A 17,298-nucleotide genomic window follows, 5' to 3' on the forward strand; every position below is an offset into this window, starting at 1 on the left:
TCCTGTGGTAGTAGGTTGGTAGACAGCAACCACTCAGGGAGGTACTACCATCCTGTGGTAGTAGGTTGGTAGACAGCAACCACTCAGGGAGGTACTACCGTCCTGTGGTAGTAGGTTGGTAGACAGCAACCACTCAGGGAGGTACTACCATCCTATGGTAGTAGGTTGGTAGACAGCAACCACTCAGGGAGGTACTACCATCCTGTGGTAGTAGGTTGGTAGACAGCAACCACTCAGGGAGGTACTACCATCCTGTGGTAGTAGGTTGGTAGACAGCAACCACTCAGGGAGGTACTACCGTCCTGCCAAGTGAGTGTAAAACTGAAACCTGTAATTGTTTTACATGATGGTAGGATTGCTGGCGCCTTTTTTTTCTGTCTCATTAACATGCAAGATTTCAGGTACGTCTTGCTACTTCTACTTAGGTCACACTACACATACATGTACGAGCATGTATATATACACACACACCTCTCTGAGTTTTCTCCTATCTTCTTACCAGTTCTTGTTCTTGTTTATTTCCACTTATCTTCATGGGGAAGTGGAACAGAATTCTTCCTCCGTAAGCCATGCGTGTTGTAAAAGGCGACTAAAATGCCGGGAGCAAGGAGCTAGTAACTCTTTCTCCTGTATATATTACTAAATGTACAAAGAGAAACTAATTTTTCCCTTTGGGCCACCCTGCCTCAGTGGGATATGGCTGGTTTGTTGAAAGAAGAAGATATATATACACAGTGGACCCCCGCTTTACGATCAGCTCCCAATGCGACCAATTATGTAAGTGTATTTATGTAAGTGCGTTTGTACGTGTATGTTTGGGGGTCTGAAATGGACTAATCTACTTCACAATATTCCTTATGGGACCAAATTCGTTCAGTACTGGCACCTGAACATACTTCTGGAATGAAATAATATCGTAAACCGGGGTCCACTGTATTTATTTACTTAATGTTTTTGTGTTCTGATATTTAAATATTGTGGGTCACATATGTCTTCAAGGTGACCAATTATTTATTTACTCCTGCAAGAATGTTTCTAATGTGTACGTGGATTGGGACAAGAGGTACAGATATCCAATATCAGAATGGGCTAGTCCTTACTTAAAAGTTTATTAATATCCATTTTATGCAACACTTGGGTATCTTTATTATCGAAACATTACTCCATCCACTGGTTGGAGTAATATTTTCACCACTGATTGGAGTAATGCTTTCACAACTGGTTGGAGTAATGTTTTTGCCACGGGTCAGAGTAATGTTTTAGCCACTGGTTGGAGTAATGTTTTCACCACTGGTTGGTGAAATGTTTCCCCACTAAAGATACCCAAGTCTCTAATTCTTCATCCTATCAGTTCTCTGAACCATTTATTTACAATATCCATTTTAATTTATTTGAACTTCTGCAGGTGAGAATGTAATGCACTCAGCTGTGTGTGTTATAGTGACATGGCTTTTACTTCAGTTTATAAGTGGCACTCTCAAGTCTGTCATTATTTCTTTCATCTTCCAGATGACATATCTTCTTGTTGGTAAGTTATTATTGAAACTAACATGACACTCTTCCATTCAATATGGAGGTAATTTTTTTTGTATAATACTCTAGTTTATTCCTGTAGTCTAGACAAGTGTTCATTAGCTTTTATTCATTATATTTCTAGTTAACATTAAGTGCAAGGATGCCTGTTACTGACTTTTAAAATACTTCCAGTAACTACTAGAGTTAATTAACTTACACAGAATATGACATTTCAGGAGTGGAGGTTTCTAACATTGTTTCCTAGATGCAACTCACAACAGTTGGCTAACACACAGGTGCCTGTTTTTCTGCTAGGGCGGACAACAAAATTTGCTGGACAGGTGTCCAGATAATCGGACAGAATGGACAAATGTCTGTAATTGCACATTTTGCTCATAGCAATAGTGTCAGGTTGTCTTCTGAAGTATTGGGTCAGGTCTCTTAATTCTGACATTTGTCCGGTACAGACCAAAGTTGCCACTACCAGGACCTGTCTGTTTTTAGTGTTGTCTGAGGTGTCGATCACTTATGCCAGTTTATTGTTTGTGCTCATTTTCACATACACTTATCATTCAGTCTCTGATTTTCACTGGATTTAGAGCATTTTTTGTGACTTTATTAATATATTAAGTAAGGTGCAATTAAGAATGGCTTCTAAAAAGTAGCAGTGCCAAGGAATGTGTGGTTTTAAGTGTTGTGGAGAAACTTAAATTAATAAAGAAGGTTAAGTCTGAGGTATCAGTGGCACATGTATGTGAGGCATTTGATGTTAAGAAACATGTCAGATATCTGTAGAATCAAAGACAGATTTATAGACTATGCTCTTAAGTTCAGTGTAGATTCATGCAATAAAGGTTCAACAGTTGGTCCTACAAAATATTTGAAAATGGCCCATGATGAAAATCTTGAAGAAGCAATACATAAATGGTGTGTTCAACAATGCTCTTTTGGTGTTAATGCTTGTGGTGTTGATTTCACTCTGCTGCTCATAGGACAGCAATGTATATGAACATAGAATTTCAAGGAAGCGATGGTTGGTTTGGGCGCTTCTATACTTGTCGTGGCTTTAGTAATGTGAAGATTTTTGGCAAGGCTGGAAGTGCACCCATGGATAAGAACATAAAAACATGAGAAAGAAGGAACATTGCAGCAGGCCTACTGGCCCATGCGAGGCAGGTTCAAGTCACCTCCTGGCTTAAACCAGTGACCCACTAGTCAGGTCAGACCACATCCATTTAAGGAAGGAGCATGCCATCAGACCTAATAGCACAAGCTGGTCAGGTCCAACTCACACCCACCCACACCCACTCATGTATTTATCCAACCTATTTTTAAAACTGTACAATGTCTTATCATCTATGATGGTACTTGGAAGTTTGTTCCAGTCATCCACAACTCTGTTACCAAACCAGTGCTTTCCTATATCCTTCCTGAATCTGAATTTTTCCAACTTAAAACCATTGCTGTGAGTCCTGTCTTGGTTAGATATTTTTAGCATGCTATTTACATTCCCTTTATTTATTCCTGTTTTCCATTTATACACCTCGATCATATTCCCCCTAATTCTACACCTTTCTAGAAAATGCATATTCAGGGCCCTTAGTCTGTCCTCGTAGGGAGGATTTCTGATACGTGGGATTAACTTTGTCATCCTCCTTTGTACATTCTCCAGTGCATTTATATCCATTCTGTAATACTGTGACCAGAACTGTGCAGCATAATCTAAATGAGGCCTAACCAAAGATATATAAAGTTGAAGAACAACCTGAGGACTCCTATTATTTATGCTCCTTGATATGAAACCAAGGATTCTGTTTGCTTTATTGAGAACAGTTATGCACTGTTGTCTTGGTTTTAGAGTACTGCTAACCAGAAATCCCAAATCCTTTTTGCATTGAGTAATATTAAGCTCTACATTATTTAGTTTATATGTGGCATGATTATTTTCTTGTCCATTGTTTAGAACTTTGCATTTGTCTATATTAAACTGCATCTGCCACTTCTCCGACCACTGCATCAGTCTATTCAAATCTTCTTGGAGTGCTCTAATGTCCTCATTAGAATGAATTAGGTGACCTGTTTTATGTCATCAGCAAACTTGCTTATGTCGCTATTTATTCCCTCATCAATGTTGTTTATATAAATTGTGAACAACAAAGGGCCTAACACTGATCTCCAGTGGAGCACCACTCATGACGTGCCCTCACTCTGATTTCTCCCCATTGATGCAGACCCTCTGCTGCCTATCTGTCAACCACGCCTCTACCCAGGAAAAAATTTCTCCTACTGTTTCGTGTGCCTTAATTTTCCTCAGTGGCCTTTGATGTGGAACTCTATCAAAAGCTTTACTGAAGTCCCCACACAGAATATCATATTCATTACCATGAGCTACCTCCTCAAATATCTTGGTGAAAAAAGTTGGTAAATATGTAAGGTAGGAGTGCCCCTTTGTAAAACTGTTAAGATTCATTAATCGATTTATGCCTTTCAAGATGACCATGAATGTCGAGATTAATGTTAAATGATTCAGTAGTGAGAGAACACCAGGCTCTAAGCTCAGCAAAGACACTGAGAGAACACCAGGCTGTAAGTTCAGAAAAGACACTTCGGAGAACTCCTGGCTGTAAGTTCAGCAAAGACACTTCAGAGAACACCAGGCTGTAAGCTTAGCAAAGACATTGAGAGAACACCAGGCTGTAAGCTTAGCAAAGACACTGAGAGAACACCAGGCTGTAAGTTCAGAAAAGACACTTCAGAGAACTCCTGGCTGTAAGTTCAGCAAAGACACTTCAGAGAACACCAGGCTGTAAGTTCTGCAAAGACACTGAGATAACATCAGGCTGTATGTTCAGCAAAGGACAGTGATGATGGTGATGAGATTGAGAGGCCACCAAAACTGTCAGTTGTATGAAGTGTGATTGATGTTCTCATTAAGTACACTGACTCTCTGAAAAAAGTGAAGGCTCATTATTAACACTTAGGAATTCTCAGAGAATGTATCATAATGGGCATCATCACTGAGGTAAACAATAGAAACTGGATACATTTTTTGAACCTGTCCCTCTTTCAACATCATCTCAGCCATGTGCATTTTGTCAGCCATCTATATTATTTCCTCTAGTAGAGCTTTACAGTTCCTCTGATTTAGATAAAAGTTATTCTGTGTCACCACTATCAGTCACAGCAGTTTACACCTCATCTCTCCATCATGAAAGATGAGTAAAATTACTGGAAATTATGTAAAGTACTACAGGTTTCAATGACCATATTCATAGTGTCTGGTTGTTTTCTGCATCGGTTGACCAAATCCACTACTTCACAAGACAACTAGGTGATCATGAAATGTTAATTTCATAATTTGGCATTGTAGAAAATTGGCACCATCATACACCCCTTCCTCCCTATTAGTCCATTAATGACAGGTTTCTCTGTACTTCATTCTTTGCTTTAAATGGCATGAAATTAATGAGATTTGATATTGCAGGTTACTACATGACAGGAACAGACACATACGACATCAAATGGAGTATGCCTCACTGTGTGCTGACTTTACGACTCATTGCACTCACTTACGATGTATATGATGGAAGGAAAGATCCTGTAAGACATTCATTTTTTCTTTTGTATCATTACTGTAATTCATTATTATGTCTTCTCCATGGGGAAGTGGAGAAAAATCCTTCCTTCATAAGCCATGAGTTGTAAGAGGTGACTAAAATGCCAGGAGCAAGGGGCCAGTAACCTCTTCTATAAATTACTAAATGCAAAAAAGAAGAAAAACTTGATGAAAACGTTTCTTCTTTTTCGGGTCACCTTGCCTCGTTTGGATAAGGCCGGTTTGTTGAAAAATAAAATATATATAGAGTGAAAAAGAGGTGAAGAGAGTGATGAGGGAATGCAGAAGGAGAGTAAATGATAGAGTAGGTGAGCTGCTTTCAACAAATTTTGCCGAGAATAAGAAAAAGTTTTGGAGTGAGATAAATAGGTTGAGAGAACCTAAGGAACAAATGGATTTGACAGTTAAAAACAGAATAGGGGAGTTAGTAGGTAGAGAGTTAGAGGTATTGGGAAGATGGTAGGAATATTTTGAGGAACTGTCAAATTGAGTGAAGAGAAGTAGGCAGTAATTTCATACATTGGCCAGGGAGGTATAACATCTTTTAGAAGTGAAGAAGAGCTGGATGTGAATATGGGGAAGGTACATGAGGCATTGGGTAGAATGACAGGGGGTAAAGCAGCTGGAACTGATGGGGTCATGACAAAAATGTTAAAAGCTGGTGGGGATATAGTTTTAGAGTGGTTATTACTTTTGTTCAGTAAATGTATGAAAGAGGAGAAGGTATCTATGCATGCAGAGAGCATGCATAGTTCCTTTATATAAAGGGAGGGGGGACAAAAGAGAGTGTAAAAATTATAGTGAAATAAGCTTACTGAGTATACTAAGTTAAGTGTATGGTAGGTTTATTGAAAAAATTAGGGGTAAGACAGAAAGCAGGATTGCAGATGAACAGGGAGGGTTTAGAATGGATAGGGAATGTGTAAAGCAAGTGTTTATGTTGAAGCATATAAGTGAACAATATTTAGAAAAAAGTAGGGAAGTTTTCATTGCTTTAATGGATTTAGAAAAGGCATATGATAGGGTGGATAGGAGAGCAATGTGACAGACATTGCAAGTGTATAGAATAGGTAATAAGTTATTAAATATTGCAAAGAGTTTTTATAAGGATAGTGAGGCTCAGGTTTGGGTGTGTAGGAGAAAGAGATTACTTTTCAGTAAAAGCAGGTCTTAGATGGGCATGTATGATGTCACCATGGTTGAGTAACGTATTTATAGATGGGGTTGTAAAAGAAATGCTAGGGTTTTGAGGAGAGGGGTGGGATTAAATTATGTGGAGTAAAATACAAAATGGGAGTTGACACGGTTACTTTTTTGCTGATGATACTGTGCTTCTGGGAGATTTTGAAAAGAAGTTGTGAAGGTTAGTGGACAAGTTTGGGAAGGTGTGTAAAGGAAGTTGACAGTGAACATAGATAAGAGTAAGGTGATGAGGGTATCAAATGAATTATTTAAAGGAAAACTTGGATATCAGATTGGAGGGAGGGAGTATGGAAGAAGTGAATGTGTTCAGATATTTGGAAGCAGACTTGTTAGTGGATAGGTTTATGAAGGACAAGGTAAACCATAGAATTGATGAAGGAAAAAAGGTGGGTGGTTCATTGAGGTATCTATGGAGACAAAGAACATTATCTATGGAAGCAAAGAAGGAAATGCATGAGAGTATAGTGGTACCAACACAATTATATTGGTGTGAAGCATAGGATGTGAATGCCTTCACTATAAAGGAGGGTATGGGATATTTGCTGTTTAGAGTGACATCTAAACTGTCATATCTGTGTGCCTCTGGCAAGACAGTGATAGAGTGAATGATGGTGAAAGCATTTCATTTTTGGGTCACCCTGCCTCTGTAGAAGATGGCCAGTGTTAAAAAAAAGCTCTGTCTACTCACCTATATGTGGTTGTTTGGGTCAAGTCATAGCTCGTGTGTGTGTGTGTGTGTGTATACTCACCTAATTGTACTCACCTAATTGTGGTTGCAGGGGTCGAGACTCAGCTCCTGGCCCCGCCTCTTTACTCTTCACTGTGTGTGTGTGTGTGTGTGTGTGTGTGTGTGTGTGTGTGTGTGTGTGTGTGTGTGTGTGTGTGTGTGTGTGTGTGTGTGTCTGTCTGTCTGTCTGTCTGTCTGTCTGTCTCTGTCTGTCTGTCTATATTGAAGATTTTAAGGTAGTAGGTTTGTAGACAACCACCACCCAGGGAGGTACTACCGTTCTGCCAAGTTGTTGAAACGGAAACCTGTAATTGTTTTACATGATGGTAAGGTTGCTGGTTTCTTTTTTTTTCTACTTTCCAAATTTAATATGATAACTGGAGTGTCAGAAACACTTAGTTTGATCCAAAACCCACATGGAGACAGAAATGAGATAACAGGTATATCTTGCTACTTTGGCTTACACTTAGGTCACACTGCACATGCATATACATGCATTTATATTTACACACCCATCTGGGTTTTCTTCTATTTTATTAATAGTTCTTGTTCTGCTTTATTTCCTCTTATCTCTATGGGGAAGTGGAAAAGAATTCTTCCTCTGTAAGCCATGTGTGTCATAAAAGGTGACTAAAATGCCTGGAGCAAAGGGCTAGTAACCCCTTCTGTATAAATTGCTTTTTAGGTCACCCTTTCTCGGTGGGATACAGCCAGTTTGTTGAAAAAAAAAATGATGCCAGCAAATATTTAATTTAGCTTAATCCCAAATAATACTGCAAAAATTTCCTCTACATTTTTAATAATATGAACTGCCCTTGATAATTTATTGCTGTTTCTAGTGAATATTGAAGAACCCAGTAATGTATGAAATTATTAATATAAATTCTGAACTTTTATTTTGCAGTCAGTTATTATTATTAGTCTATTTTTTTCCAGGAAAAATTATCAAATGACCAACAGAAAACGGCCTTACCATATACACCAACATTAGTAGAAATTGCAGCTCACACATACTTCCCAGCATCTTTTATGGTTGGCCCACAGTTCTCGATGCGACGGTACCTCGATTTTGTCAAGGTTGGTGCTAAATTAAAGGGCGAGTCTTTCAAAGACATAACATAGATGAGATTTCTCCTGCAATCTTTTTTTCCTGGGTACTTTGTTCCCACCAGGAGTTTACCTTCCTCAGACATGTACACACATGGAAAGGCTTTACTTGGTATTTAACCACTTGAGGGTCTGTGCCATTGTTCTATGACTTCGAAACCAGGGTCTGTGGTGTTATTCTTTGGCGTAAATTCAGCTCACTCAGATAAGCTGTGAGCGGTAAATTTTGGCCTAGATATGAGAAAATGGGTCTGATAAGTGTGCACCATATAAAAAAATCCTGCAGCGTGCTGTGCATAATGAGGAAAAAACTGCGACCATGTTTTCAGTTTAAAACAGTGACTTTGCGGTGTATTTTTGTATTATTTTTATGGTTATGTTCATGGTTTCTTGGTTTCATTTGATAGAATGGAAGATATAATACAGAAATAGAGATGACTTTGATTGGTTTTAGGACTGAAAATCGCTTGAAACTTAAACTCTGAGTAGTGGAAATGTTCTGTTTTTGCCTATGTTCAAGAGTAAACAAATCACATCACGCATCCAATACATGTCGACTGGTGGGTTTAATATGCATTCATGATGGCACTGATATTATTTATACAATTATTACAATATTTCATAACAGTAATTCTTCAATTTTTTTGTGTGAATAAAGTCAAAATGGAATTCTTGTGTAAAGCAGGGAACGTAACTAATGAACAGAGGAAATGTTATTTTAGTGCCAGGAATGCTTGCATTGTTTATTCCCGACCCTGTTTTGAAATTGGAATACAGCCTTTTTTCATTTAACGATGAAGTTGCGTTCCTAAGACCACATTGGTAAACAAATTCGTTGCTAAGCAAGGAGCATACTATAATGGTAGTGGGTTTGTGTCAACCATCTTTGATATTGTTTTAATGTCACCTTTGCACCATTTATAACATTTTTAGTATATTTTTAAAAGTTTACACAGTAGTGTACGGTATATTGTAATACAGTGGAACCCTGGTTTTCGTCAAGTCCATTTATTGTACAGTTCAGTTTTCAACCACTTTTTTCAGTGAAATTTTCCCCGTTTTTGTACATCCGCTCGGAATTCATCTGTACTAGACACGTCTGCCTGCCCACGGGACGTGGCCACTCATACGTTCGTGACTCAGTCTGCCTTTGTTACTTGTTCAGGGAGGAAGAGAGAGGGGAGACTATGTCTTCTTCAGCAATTAAGGACATTTGTGCAAAGTGGAGTGAGGTGCAAAGTTTTGTGGAGAAATATCACCCTAACAAAGCTGTTGCAAGCTGTGTCAGCAACATGTTCAGTGACAATGCCGTGTCTCATTTTAGGCAAATCTTAAATGTTAAATGTTCATTTATCCATTTCATTGGTCATTTATATTTATTTCTCATTGTTTTCTGTATGTAAAACTATAGTTATTCTGTATAAAATGTATTTTTTTTTAATATTTTTAGGCGCCTAGAATCGATTACAGTGGACCCCCGCCCAACAGCAGCATCAAGTAACGGCAAATTCGTCTAATGGCACTCTTTTTAGTCAAAAAATTGGCTCTACCAACGATGAAAAACTCATCTAATGGCATGCGGCCTGAGAGGGCCAAGCCACTCCAAGACTCCATGTATAGCCAGTGTGCCAATGTTTATAAGCCGTTGTGGTCAATTCCAAGTGTACCTGCGATATATTTGGTATTATTCCAGTGTTTTTAGTGCTTGTAACTGCTAAATAAGCCACCATGGGCCCCAAGAAAGCTTCTAGTGCTAAAAAGGGTGAGAAATACTCTCAAAATATACTATTGTACCATGGTCAGCTGCTGCTGCAACACCGTCAGCTGCTGCTGCAACACCGTCAGCTGCTGCTGCAACACCGTCAGCTGCTGCTGCACTACCATCAGCTGTTGCTGCAACACCATCAGCTGCTTCTGCTGCTGTACTACCGTAAGCTGTTGCTGCACCACTGTCAGCTGTGCTACTCGAAGATGTGGAGAGACTATTGTTGGTGTGGCTTAATGAGAATACCGAGAAACAATTAACCCCAGAGGATTAGCCACCCAGGATAACCCAAGAAAGTCAGTGCGTCATCGAGGACTGTCTTAACTTATTTCCTTTGGGGTCCTTAATCTTGTCCCCCAGGATGCAACCCACACCAGTCAACTAACACCCATGTGAACAGGAAAAAATGCCTGAACTAGTGCTCATATTGGTGAATTTAAGGCCAACAAAGGTTGGTTTGAGAGATTTAAGAATCATAGTGGCATACAGTGTGATAAGGCATGGTGAAGCTGAAAAATTCCAACCCCAACAAGTGTTCAGTTGTGATGAAACAGGTCTGTTCTGGAAGAAAATGCCAAACAGGACCTACATTACTCAGAAGGAAAATGCACTCCCAGGACACAAGCCTATGAAAGACAAGCTAACTTTCTTGTTTTGTTGAAATGCTAGTGAGGATTGCAAAGTGAAGCCTTTACTCATGTATCACTCTGAAAATCCCAGAGTGTTCAAGAAAATAAATAACAAAAAAGGCACAATACCGTGACTGGAACGATACACTCATCAATACTCTTCAATAAAGGTAAGTGTAATTTTTGTATTTATTTATGTATGTATTGTGCATGTCTAATTGTTTTCTGTGTAGGGAAATGTATATTTCATGTAGAAAAAAATTATTTTTTTAATTATTTTGGCTGTCTGGAATGGATTAATTGGATTTCCATTATTTTTTATGGGGAAAATTAATTCGACCAACGGCAAATTCGACTAACGGCTAGCTCTCTGGAATGGATTAATGCCGTTGGTTGAGGGTCCACTGTAATTGGATTTACATTATTTCTTATGCTTCTGGAATGGATTCATGACAAAAACAGAATAGAGGAAATGAGTTTTAATGTACATTATGTAAGTGTGCATGCTGGTCAAAGAGCCTGTCATAAGTTTGAGTTGTTGGTAAACGAGTACGTTGCTGAGTGAGGAGAGGCTGTATTTTAAAGGCCCACAATGGAAATAAGTCACTTTGTCTGACTTTTTTGGGTTATCCTAGGTTCTCTACACATATGCTGTGTATGATAATCTATGTAATTGTATTTGTGTATACCTGAATAAACTTATTTACTTACATCTGAGCTGTGATGTCAGTACAATACTGGCAAGACAGTGATTTGAGTGAATGATGTTGATTTTTTTTTTTTTTGTGGTTACCCAGCCTCTGTAGGAGATGGTCACTGTGTTAAAAAAAAAAAAAAAGAGAATCCAAGTTAGGGATTGAAATATTCATATTTTTTTTCTACTTTCCAAATTTAATATGATAACTGGAGTGTCAGAAGCACTTAGTTTGATCCAAAACCCACATGGAGACAGAAAAGAAACAAAAAAATAGGAGAGCTGTTTATTTTGGCCTCCAGTGAGACCATTCTTCATTAAAACCAGGACAGGTTAGAAAGCTTACTTTATGGCAGAAATGTTGTACCTTACTACAGAAGGTGACATCACATTTACAGTGCTAATCATGGCATTATGCCAGGTGAGCACCCCGTCATAATGCCATGATGAAAATCAAAGGCCTACCTACAGGGGCATCTTTCTCTGTCAGTGCATTATGCCGGGTAGCAGCCGTTAGCATGATGTCATGACCTACCACCACACTCCACAGTGACTCCTCAGTGCTCACATGGCTGCCATGGTGAGAGGAAGTGTTGCATTTTTGTCTCTCATCTGCCCCATCTTTTGTCTGGTGTTCCTTTTGGTTTTGGGGCTATACATGTTTGATTATGGGTAAAAGGAAGTCGTTAACACCTGAAACTATAGCTCAAATCAAAGGGCTTCACAAAGCTGGGCACCAGATGAAAGAAATAGTGGAGAACGTTGGTGTGTGTGAGCATTCAGTGAGGAACAGGTGCAGTGTTTCAAGGCTGGTGGTGGTGTCAAGTTACCGTCTGCCAAACCTCGGCCTGGCCCCTCGAAAAAGACATCTGTTTTTACCTTAAATGTGTTAAAGAAGCACTTAGAGAGTGCACCTAAGATAACTGCTAGAGAATTGAAAGAAAAGAACCCACATCCTTTCTCAGAGGTCTCTGTAAGAACTGTTAACAGATGTGTGTCAGAACTGGGCTACAGTAGTCATCGCTAGGTTAAGAAATCGATCCTCTCCAAGGCACAGAAGAAACGTAGGCTGGATTATGCAAAGAAATATCTTCACTGGAATCCTCAACAGTGGTCTGAAGTACGTACTCTGGAGTGATGAAGCAACCTTCACCATTACCTGTAACCGTGGGGGACATGTACCGGCCCAGAGGTAGTGACCCGCTAGACCCACGCTACACCTGTGGGACCACCAAACACCCAGACTCGCTCGTGGTTTAGGGGTGTTTCATTGTTCAGGGTGTTGGTGAACTCATTGTGTTTCCCAAAAACCAATATATGAACCAGTTGTGACAATTTACCTGAGGCTTTTGAAAAGTGTGGGGCTACGGCTTTTATGCAGGATGGTGCACAGTGTCATACCGTGAAATCTGTAGTTCATTGGCTTAAGGACTGTAAAGTGAGGTTCTTTAATGACCGGCCAGGCAATTCCCCAGACCTAAACTCTGTTGAGAACCTCTGGTCAGTAGTGAAATGAAGTTTACTGGGCAAGGATATAAGTTCCATCCTTCAGCTGGAGGCTACTCTACATGAGGAATGGAATAATATGCCTCCTCAAACCCTCAAGAATTTGTGTGAGAGTCTTCCTACACGGCCGAGGGACGTGATTAAGCATAAAGGACTCAGCAACAAGTATTAAAACCTCAGTAAGTGTGCAAATATATATATATATATATATATATATATATATATATATATATATATATATATATATATATATATATATATATATATATATATATATATATATATATATATATATATATATATATATATATATATATATATATATATATATATATATATATATATATATATATATATATATATATATATATATGTATATATATGTATATATATTTATGTATATATATATATTTATATTTATGTATATATATATATTTTTTTTTTTTTTTTCAACAATTCGGCCGTCTCCCACCGAGGCAGGGTGACCCAAAAAAGAAAGAAAATCCCCAAAAAGAAAACACTTTCATCACCATTCAACACTTTCACCACACTCGCACACTATCACTGTTTTTGCAGAGGTGCTCAGAATACAACAGTCTAGAAGCATACACATATAAAGATACACAACATATCCCTCCAAACTGCCAATATATATATATATATATATATATATATATATATATATATATATATATATATATATATATATATATATATATATTACCTAGGTAGTAGGTTGGTAGACAGCAACCGCCCAGGGAGGTACTACCGTCCTGCCAAGTGAATGTAAAACTGAAGCCTGTAACTGTTTTACACGATGGTAGGATTGCTGGTGTCTTTTTTTTTCTGTCTCATACACATGCAAGATTTCAGGTACGTCTTGCTACTTCTACTTACACTTAGGTCACACTACACATACATGTACAAGCATATATATACACACCCCTTTGGGTTTTCTTCTATTTTCTTTCTAGTTCTTCTTGTTTATTTCCTCTTACCTCCATGGGGAAGTGGAACAGAATTCTTCCTCCGTAAGCCATGCGTGTTGTAAGAGGCGACTAAAATGCCGGGAGCAAGGGGCTAGTAACCTCTTCTCCTGTATATATTACTAAATGCAAAAGGAGAAACTTTCGTTTTTCCTTTTGGGCCACCCCGCCTCGGTGGGACACAGCCGGTGTGTTGAAAGAAAGAAAGATATATATATTATAATCTTTCATGGTATGTGTTTGTGTTTGATACATGTGTGGGGGGGGTGGCATAATGCCATGACTAGCACTGTATGTTGTTATATACATTCAGACTTGAGGTACTTGAACTCATCAGATTGAGTGCATGTACATACTCCTGTATAATGAAACTTTTGTTCACACGCAATTCCTTGTACAGTGGACCCCCACATACCGTACGCATTGCATAACGTTCAATCCGCATACCGCTTGCTTTTATCGCAAAAATTTTGCCTCGCATACCGCTCAAAAACCCGCTCACCCCTCTTCGTCCGAGACGCGTCCAATGTGCGCCCTTAGCCAGCCTCACATGTGCCGCCGGTGGCATTGTTTACCAGCCAGCCTCCGCGGTAACATCCAAGCATACAATCGGAACATTTCGTATTATTACAGTGTTTTTGGTGATTTTATCTGGAAAATAAGTGACCATGGGCCCCAAGAAAGCTTCTAGTGCCAACCCTACAGCAATAAGGGTGAGAATTACTATACAGATGAAGAAAAAGATCATTGATAAGTATGAAAGTGGAGTGCATGTTTCCGAGCTGGCCAGGTTGTATAATAAACCCCAATCAACCATCGCTACTATTGGTGGTACAGCTGCTGCTGCTGCTGCTGCACTGTCAGCTGCTGCTGCTGCTGTAGCACCGTCAGCTGCTGCTGCTGCTGTACCACCGTCAGCTGCTGCTGCTGCTGTAGTACCATCTGCTGCTGCTGTAGCATTGTCTGCTGCTGCTGTAGCACTGTCAGCTGCTGCTGCTGTTGTACCACCGTCAGCTGCTGCTGCTGCTGCTGCTGTAGTACCGTCTGCTGCTGCTGTAGCATCGTCTGCTGCTGCTGTAGCATCGTCTGCTGCTGCTGTAGCACTGTCAGCTGCTGCTGCTGTTGTACCACCGTCAGCTGCTGCTGCTGCTGCTGTAGTACCGTCTGCTGCTGCTGTAGTACCGTCTGCTGCTGCTGTAGTACCGTCTGCTGCTGCTGTAGCACTGTCAGCTGCTGCTGCTGCTGCTGCTGCTGTAGCACCGTTGTTGGTGTGGCTTATTGAGAATACCAAGAAACAATTAACCCCAGAGGATTTGCCACCCAGGATAACCCAAAAAAGTCAGTGTCATTGAAGACTGTCTAACTTATTTCCATTGGGGTCCTTAATCTTGTCTCCCAGGATGCAACCCACACCAGTTGACTAACACCCAGGTGAACAGGGAAAAATGCCTGGAACTAGTGCTCATATTGGTGAATTTAAAGCCAGCAAAGGTTGGTTTGAGAGATTTAAGAATCGTAGTGGCATACACAGTGTGATAAGGCCTGTTCTGGAAGAAAATGCCAAACAGGACCTACAGTACTCAGGAGGAAAAGGCACTCCCAGGACACAGTGTCTCATCAGTCATTGCTGCATCTTCAATAAAGGTAAGTGTCATTTATTCTTCATTTAGTAGAGTAGTACATGCACAATATATATTGTGCATGTACTACTCTACTATTGTGCATGTATCCTTCTCTTTGTGTGTAGGAAAATGTATGTTTCATGTGGTAAATTTTTTTTTTTCATACTTTTGGGTGGCTTGCACGGATTAATTTGATTTCCATTATTTCTTATGGGGAAAATTCATTCGCATACTGATCATTTCGCATAACAATGAGCCCTCTTGCACGGATTAAAGTCGCTATGCGGGGGTCCACTGTACTGCAAATGGGCACAAACAATCACGAGTAATATTACGCCTTGTCTTTCTTTTGCACAAAGTCTTTAATGAATACATGATATTAAGGGTGATGCATCATGCAGTATTAATTTATAAAATTAAAGTGTTTAAATATTAAGGGTGTCAATTTATAGTTTAAAGAATACAGTATTTTATTATTGTCATCATATTTATACATCTTATTGATGTACTAATGTATTAGGTAAATCACAATGGAAAAAAATAATTTTTTTTCCTGGTACTCAACACAGTTTTAAAATACACCTACCATCCGACTTATGACCTGCTCAACTTACGACCACTCGACTTACGACCGTGTTTTTTATGCCAAATTTCTGGGAAATAAACAACTATTTGTGTTGTACACAGTGTTTATCCTAAACCTTACAGTATAAAATACAGTACTAACAGCATAAAAAGTAAAGTAAAACATGAAATACCAAAATAAAACAATAAAATAAAGTCATTACAAAAATGTTTTGTTGATATTCAGTAGTAAAGTTCGACTTACGACCATTTCGACTTACGACTGGTTTCTCGGAACTGAACTCGGTCGTAACTCGGATGGTAGGTGTATTAAGAGGATTGTATGTATCTCCCTTTATTTTTCTGTCTACTAAGTAAACGATATTTTCACAGGGGACGTTAGTTGGATGTGAACTTCCACCATGTTTGGTGCCCGGCCTTCTTCGTGGTGGATCAGGTCTAGTTTATCTTGTTGTCTATCAAGTGGGAATCAGCTGGCTACCTGATACATTCCTCTCTTCACAAGAATATTATGTAAGATTTATTTCAAACAATATTTCTTCTTCATTTTTGAAGGCTATTTTGACTGATTTTTGTCATTGTATTTCTGATTTTTATTACTCACTTTTAACCCCTAAGTGGTCCAAACGTATACATACATCCTTATGCGTAGCATCCCAAACGTATAGACTGGGTCTTAACACTCGGTGTGCACCATATTAAAAAAATCTGGGACCACTTAGTACCTTGTGGGAGCACCAGTTAAATTGAGCGCCACCTAGAGCAAACAGTGCTGCAAACACCATGTTAACACTCCTGTTTTAAGAGGGAAGTGATGTTAACCCCAAATTAAGGGTCTGTCGATCTGTCTCTGTATCTATCTCTGTCTACCTCTGTCTATCTGTCTGCCTCTATCTTTGTCTATCTGTGTCTGTCTCTGTCTATCTGTCTTTGTTTTTGTCTGTCTCTGTCTATATCTTTCAATCTGTCTATCTCTTTCAGCATGTGTGTCTGTCTCACAGGTACACACAAATACAAGTATACATAGTGTAAATTACCTAGGATAACCCAAAAAGTCCAGACAAAGTGCTATACTCTGCTTGAAGATGTGAGTAAAGGTGATGACACAGTCTTGTGGCTCTCTCTGAGACAGAGAGCTAGATGGATAGACAGGGAGCTTGACAGACAGACAAATAGTCGGACAGACATGTTTATGGTATAAACCTTGGTAATAAATACTGACAAGCTGGTTTAGAAAGACACGTAAGCAAGTGATCAAGGTCCCAGGACCGAAACGTTTTCTAATAAATGTCAAAGTGTTTGCTTACATGTCTATCTAAACCAGACATGTTTGTGTACCAGTG

General features: G+C 39.2%; 1 protein-coding gene across 1 annotated transcript in view; it reads left to right on the forward strand.

Moving 5' to 3' along the window:
* nes (lysophosphatidylcholine acyltransferase 3 protein nessy) overlaps positions 1–17,298 on the forward strand; it is a 56,760-nt gene that overhangs the window by 13,584 nt on the left and 25,878 nt on the right. The window contains exons 3-6 of the mRNA XM_070103918.1: positions 1,406–1,528; positions 5,000–5,115; positions 7,998–8,138; positions 16,328–16,468. Coding sequence (XP_069960019.1) covers positions 1,406–1,528; positions 5,000–5,115; positions 7,998–8,138; positions 16,328–16,468 — 521 coding nt within the window. The remainder of the gene's footprint in view (positions 1–1,405; positions 1,529–4,999; positions 5,116–7,997; positions 8,139–16,327; positions 16,469–17,298) is intronic.

This window comes from Cherax quadricarinatus, chromosome 88 (genome assembly GCF_038502225.1).
Source record: "Cherax quadricarinatus isolate ZL_2023a chromosome 88, ASM3850222v1, whole genome shotgun sequence".
NCBI classification, from domain to species: Eukaryota; Metazoa; Arthropoda; class Malacostraca; order Decapoda; family Parastacidae; genus Cherax; species Cherax quadricarinatus.